Source organism: Vigna radiata, chromosome 7, assembly GCF_000741045.1.
Source record: "Vigna radiata var. radiata cultivar VC1973A chromosome 7, Vradiata_ver6, whole genome shotgun sequence".
Taxonomy (NCBI): Eukaryota; Viridiplantae; Streptophyta; class Magnoliopsida; order Fabales; family Fabaceae; genus Vigna; species Vigna radiata.
The window spans coordinates 35,903,223-35,910,275 of NC_028357.1; the positions used below are offsets into that span (position 1 = coordinate 35,903,223).

A 7,053-nucleotide genomic window follows, 5' to 3' on the forward strand; every position below is an offset into this window, starting at 1 on the left:
CAATATTTTGATTCTCCAAAGTATAGTTGTTATAGTTGTCAGCCATAAATTCTTAAAATTGTTGTAAAAGCTTATGAAAATACAGATAAACTGAATTAAACTGAATTTCCTGAGATGTGTATATTCACTACTCCTAAGAACTCATTTGTAGTGTGTTATACAAGTTTCTCAAAATAAAATAGAAACTTTTTGAATTTTCTAAAAATTTCAAAAGTGATAAAGAACTCTCAAAATAAATAAATAATAACCCAAGATTTAACAAAAGAAAGATAGAAAAAAATAGAATGAGAGAACGAGAAGAAGAAGAATAAAAACATAAAAATGTGTTTTTCGGAGAAAACATTAAATATCTATTTATAAGTGTATAGAAGGCTCGGTCACAAGTCGGAGAAGACTAATGTGCCTTTTATCCAAGAACAAATTGCATGTAGAAGAAGCCCATTATTTACGACAAAAGATCTGCATGCATAGAGTTTTGTTTGATAATAAGTTATGCACATGGTGAGAGGTGCAAAGCTCAAATCAAACGGAAGGAGAGAAAAATCAACTTTAGGTTTTATTTTCTCATATAGAAATGGGAAACCAAATTGAGAAGAAAGCTCCATGCTATCAATAGAAAATCGCCATCCATCAAGAAAGCTTTATAACTTTTACTGATTTTCAATAAAACATATATTGAAATTTGGTATGATAACGTTTGTTTTACTTAGAAGACTTGTAATTTTATTCGTGGTAAAAATGCAAAAATTTGTCATTTTCATCGTTTTTTTTCGTTATATTTTGACTTGTTAAACGATTATATAATTTTAATCTCACTTACTAAATTATTTTAAGCTGATGCTACGGTGCATCAGTGAAACAGGGGGTGTATTGGTGGACAACTATTTGTAACACGATATAATATTTAAAAAATGAGTGAATACTTATCATACCTATACTTTTAATTCTTTATTGGAATATTTATATTTATAGTTCTTTGTGTAAGACACATAGTGTGTGAATATCTTACTAGAATTTTCTCTACTAACTTTTATAATCACAATCATAATATCTCGATAGTATTTCTCTAGAGGAACCAAAAATCACTAATTTAATTATTTTTAAAGATCAAATAAATTCTTTTGAATTAAAATATGGTACCTCTGTTTAGAAAAAATAGATATGGGTATATATCTTAGCAAATTTTCAGAAGTTTATTATATAATCACTAGTTATAAGCTACTTTACTTAAAAAAATTACACATTACCTAAACTAAACTTACATAGGCGGTTGCCAGGATATCGCTCTTAAACATTTCTTCAATGCCCTTGGTTAAAACCAAATCTATATTTCTATATAGCACAAAGATGGCCAACATAAAAGTAGGAAGACCAAACTCCAACATATCCACATAATGCAGGTATGCATTCCATATTTAAATTGCTAAATGTAAATTCACTTAGGCAAATTTCATGCGCGAGGAGAGTTTAAGGGCTAATATCTTTAACTAGAATGCAGAACAAGTGCAATCAGAGAACGCAAGCTACTTTGAAGAAACCGGTTACTAGGCTCATAATGCCAGTTACTAAACAAAAGCCATTATGGGCAATTTCTCAATCACCATCATAACAAAACCAATCAAATTGCAAGAACAATAATAAACTGCAACTAAGAACTAACATAACTCTACTCTGACTCAGTTAAATTTAGCTTATAGCGACAGTACCTATTGGTTTTCCCTGTCTCCACAATCTCCTTCGCCTCTGAAATCATGCCTTCGTTCACCAGTTTATCCACCACAAGTTGCAGCAAGGACACGTCAACAAGGAACCGTTTGTTAAAAATCTCCTTGCATAACTCAATTGCAGTTTTCAAATCACCCTTCTCACACAGGAAGGGAACAAGGATAGAATAAGTCTTTTTATTAGGATCAAAATCAGAGTTTACAATCTCACCATACCAGCTCTTGACCTCATCCAAATTATCCTCATTTACAAAAGCTCTGATGATGGCATTGATGCAAAAGAGGTCCGGCTTCACTCCTTTTTTCTCCATTTCTCTAAAAAGCTCAACAGCTTCACCCGCTTTCTTCTCCCTGGCCAACCCGTACAACCTGGAACAATAACTCCTCACGTCAGGAGCAACATTTTTTGCTCCCATTTGCCCCCATACTTTTTCAGCCTCCTCAAAATTACCCTTTGAATACAACCCATCAAGCAAAGTGTTAAACGTGATGGAATCAGGATTCACCCCCTTCTCCTCCATCTCCTTAAAAATTGAGAGTGCTGAATCAAAGGAACCCTTTTCACAAAAGGCCTTAATGAGAGTGTTATACGACACCAAATCAGGCTCGATTGAGAGCTGAGTGGGGAGGGTCCTGAAAAGCTCATCAACCACGTCGAACTTCTTGGAGTGGAGGTATGCGGCCAAGAGGGCATTGAGAGAGAGCACAGTGCGTTCGCAGTTTCGCTGGGGCATTTCGTCGAACACTATGCGCGCGTGTTTGGCCATGCCAGATTTGCCATAAAGGGATATTAGGCGTGCAGAGAAACCCTCGTTGGAAATGTCGGAATACTGTTTTTGGTGTTCGAGGATGTCGCGAACCCACCGAAAGCGCTTGGCACCGGCGAGACGCCGCACTGTCTCCTCGTAAATGCCAGTTTTTTTCCGGAACCGGTCAATGTCAGAAGCTTTCTTGAACTTCTCTACCAACCTCTTTAACTTTACTTCTTTGTATAAATCCTCCGAAATAGACTTGATGCTCACTGTTGCTGGTTCTGCGGCAGTGCAAAAAGCACGGTGAAGAATGCGATACATTTTGGGATAAACACTGGAGAAAAAAAAGGTCTGGTATACCACTGAGAACCCTACATAATGGAGTCATTGTTTTTGCAAAAGTTTTAAAGTTGGGCTTGGAGAACATTCGGCCCAAACATTTTGGACGATCTATTTTAGGTTTTTCCTTGTGCATCTCAAAATTCTTGAGCATCTCCTCTTTTTAAAATATACTAAGGAAAGAGGTGTCCTAGAATTTTATAGGTAGTAAATCCTCTGTTTGAGCTCCCTATGACTGTGAACAATTAAAAAGATTTTGTTTTTATGACCTTTTTTTCTTGCATCCATAATTTTTCTTTATGGACATTGTATATAGTAAACTAGTTAATATAACGCGTGAACTTAAAAGATTTTTGAAATGACCACAGGAGGAATGGTTACTCTCAGGGGCTCTTTTAGTTTGTTAGATTTTTGAAAGAATGATAATGAAGAATGGGTTGTTGAAAATATGAGAGTAGTGTTGGAGAGAAGAGGAAAAAGGAATGGAGGTGAGGAGTTGTGGTTGAGAATAAGGTTTGAGAGGAGTTGTAGTTTAGTTAAATGAGGAGAGTGGATTATATGCTTTCGGGTTTTTTATAATGTGCATTACCATTAGTGAATAAGGTGTTGCATCTTATTTGATTTTCCATTTCTCTTTATAGGCAAGAATAACAGTGGAACTGAAAATAAAATCAGAGGACATTTGTTATTGCTTGTGCTTTTCTTAAGATGAAAAGAAATTAAGACAAGATATATTAACTAAGAAATTAAGACAAGAAATTAAGACAAGATATATTAACTAAGAAATTAAGACAAGATATATTAAAATTAAGAAAAGAAATCAGAGAACTGAAAATCACATTTGTTTATTATCATGTGAAGATAAATGTCTCATAATTTTTTCTAAAACATCAGGTAATTAACACCATGATATTGTGTAAGGTGAATGTAGTTATCTCTTAAAGTTTGTATTTGGTTGACCTTATGGTTATTTATTTATTTTTTTTGTTGTAGAACTTGAGAGAAATCTTCTTGATGTACATGTAAATAACAGTTTAAAACTAGATGTATAACTTAGTCTTTCGTTATTGGTACATCTTATTAAGCATTAATGGTTAATCTGATATATACTTCAATGTTTTCTGGTATGTTTCTATTATAGAAAGTGAAGGACTTGAGATATCAACCAATACTTGATACTGAAAATTCAGAGTACATCATCAAATTACAGCACGTGGGAGGAGATGAAATGTGCACAGGTTCTCCTCTTTAACCTTTTTTCTGTTGTCCGAAGGTTTTCTTAATTTCCCCTTTTGAAAAGAGCTACTTGGCGTTGCGTTTGGTATATGATTCACGTGCACCATTATCTCATTTTAATTCTACTACTGCCAAAACATTTATAAGCATTTCTTTTTTAAAAATTCACTTGCCAACACAGTTGAAGAGGTAAATTGTATTCTTTGTATGTTTCAAAGTATTGGTTTTTATCCTGAGTTAGATTTTTATTATTGTTTCTTAATTTTATTATTGATTTTGTTGTAGTAGTAAGACTTCTTTTAGACTTGAGTTTTTAAGATTTAAGACAAAGAGTTTCACATAATCAAAGAAGGAACTTGATGCCTTGCTTTCAGACAAATAATTGGCATATGTGATGTTTCTTGTATTAGGAAACAAGATTGACATCCACATACTGTATCAGGAAACAAGATTGACATCCATATACTGTATCAGAAGAAGAGCTATATTAACATCTAAGTCTAATACAACTAGTGATGTTAGGTGTCATAATTTGTTTTTGTAGAAGTTCTCTCTTGTCAAGGGATATTTTCTTTTTGAAACACTTGATTTTGTTGTATGATTTTAAGGAGTTGTAGGGGTTATGTATTATGAATACAGAGATATACCATTTCTCTTGTAAAAGAAACACTTTTTTCTTTTTTTTCAGTTATGCAGGTATTAGTCTCAACTTATCAAGATAACGGGAAGCTAAAAAGAATATAAAATTGAATGAGAAAATATTTTGAAAAACTTAGCTTCTCATAAAATTAGCTTATTCTCTTGAAAGAAAATATTGTAAACAATCATAAAGTAGATTTTGCATTTCTATAAAGAATACAAAACTGAATGAGAAAATATTTTGAAAAACTTAGCTTCTCATAAAATTAGCTTATTCTTTTAAAAGAAAATATTGTAAACAATCATAAAGTAGCTTTTGCATTTTTAAAAATATCTAAACAAAAACATAATTGCTAGAATCAATTTTTTATTTTTAATTTGTAACTAATATTATTATCAGAACATTTCCTCTAAAAAGCATTGAGTCATTACCTCCTACATAATCACTCCTTATTTTGTGTCTTTGCCTACATGAAAGATTTATTTATTAGTACTTTATATCTTGTATGATTGTTTTCATATTTTTTCAATGGTATTTAATACATTTATATGGTGTGTTATGAAAAAGAAATTAATAGCTTGATTTGATCAAATGCATTACAGAATTTAAAACTGATACGTGATCACATCCTTCCATTTTCCAGAAGAAGGGAACCTTTTATATGACTACTTTGATTATAGCAAAGCAGTAACAAAAGAATATAGAAATTAGTGTAAGCATTTCCATGCCACTGATATTTGTATATTTCATAGGCGATGAATCAACAATACTTTTGCAATATTACATTGTCATAGGCTCACATTGCCAAACAAAAGCCATTATTGACATTTTCTCAATCACTATCATAACAAAACCAATCAAATTGCAAGACCAATAACAAAGTGCAACTAAGAACTAACATAACTAGGTAAATTTATCCTATAACGACAGTTTTCCTTCCCTATCTCCACAAACTCCTTCGCCTCTGAAATCATGCCTTCATCCACCAGCTTATCCACCACAAGTTGCAACAACGATTCATCAACACGGCCCCGTTTTTTAAAAATCTCAAAGCACAAATCAAATGTGGTCTTCCAATCACCCTTCTCACGCAGGAAGGGAATAAGGATAGAGTAAATGTTTTTATCAAGGTCAGAGTTTGCAATTATAACTAAATAGTTCTTGAACTCATCCAAATTACATTCATTCACAATACGTTTAATGAGAGCATTGTGGACAGCTTTGATGCAAAAGAGGTCAAGTTTCACACCCACCTTCTTCATTTCTCTAAAAAACTCACCAGCTTCATCCGGTTTCTCCCTCAACAACCCCACCAACTTAAAATAATAACTCCTCGCGTCAGGAGTAACATTCTTAGCACTCATTTGCCCCCACATTTTCACCATCCTCAAAACTACCCTTTGAGTACAACCCATGAAGCAAAGTGTTAAACGTAATGGAATCAGGATTCACACCCTTCTCCTCCATCTCCTTAAGAACTGACAGTGCCAAATTAAAGGAACTCTTTTTACGAAAAGCCTTAATGAAAGTGTTGTACGACACCAAATCAGGTTCAATTGAGAGCTGAGTGGGGAGGGTCTTGAAAAGCTCCTCCACGACGTTGAATTTCCTGGACTGGAGGTATGCGTCCAAGAGGGCATTGAAAGAGAGCACGGTGCGGTTGCACTTTCGCTGGGGCATTTCGTCGAACACCATGCGGGCGTGTTTGACCATGCCAGATTTCCCATAAAGGGATATTAGGCGCACAGAGAAATCCTCGTTGGAAATGTCGGAATACTGTTTTTGGTGTTCGAGGATGTCGCTAACCCACCGAAAGCGCTTGGCATCGGCGAGACGCCGCACTGTCTCCTCGTAAATGCCAGTATTTTTGCGGAACCGGTCAATGTGGGAAGCTTTCTTGAACTTCTCCACCAAGCTCCAAGCTCTTTAACTTCACTTCTTTGTATAAATCCTCCGAAATAGACTTGATGCTTACGGTCGCTGGTTCTGCGGCAGTGCAAAAAGCACGGTGAAGAATGCTATACATTTTGGGATAAGCATTGAGAAAAAATAAAGGGTCTAGTGCTCGCACCACTGATAACCCTACACAACGGAGCCATTCTTTGGAGTGGATTCTGCATCTCTCCACTATTTTAATTTATTTCAAAAATATTTTATATTTTTTTACTATTTTCTTTTATTTCAAAAATATTTAGTGTCATTATAAAGTTAATATATAATAATAATAATAATATATTTTTATTTACTATTAATATTATTATGTTTATTATTTTGTATTTGCATCTAACTTTTAATTTTATAAAATGGAAATAGTAGAAGTACTAATATGGAAATTTTCTCTGAATTTTATATTTTGTAATAA

General features: G+C 33.8%; 1 protein-coding gene and 1 pseudogene across 1 annotated transcript; both read right to left on the reverse strand.

Annotated features, from left to right (window-relative positions):
• Positions 1 to 1,384: 1,384 nt before the first annotated feature.
• LOC106766836 (pentatricopeptide repeat-containing protein At1g55890, mitochondrial-like) lies at positions 1,385 to 2,849 on the reverse strand. The gene has a single exon (XM_014651599.2). The coding sequence runs from the start codon at positions 2,795 to 2,797 to the stop codon at positions 1,667 to 1,669; it is 1,131 nt and encodes a 376-aa protein (XP_014507085.1). The 5' UTR covers positions 2,798 to 2,849; the 3' UTR covers positions 1,385 to 1,666.
• Positions 2,850 to 5,497: 2,648 nt separating this feature from the next.
• Positions 5,498 to 6,782, reverse strand: LOC106767826 (annotated as a pseudogene).
• Between the last annotated feature and the right edge of the window lie 271 nt (positions 6,783 to 7,053).

Bases quoted from the DNA above. Each gene is read 5' to 3' on its own strand.
- LOC106766836 (XM_014651599.2), bottom strand. From the start codon at position 2,797: ATGTATCGCATTCTTCACCGTGCTTTTTGCACTGCCGCAGAACCAGCA.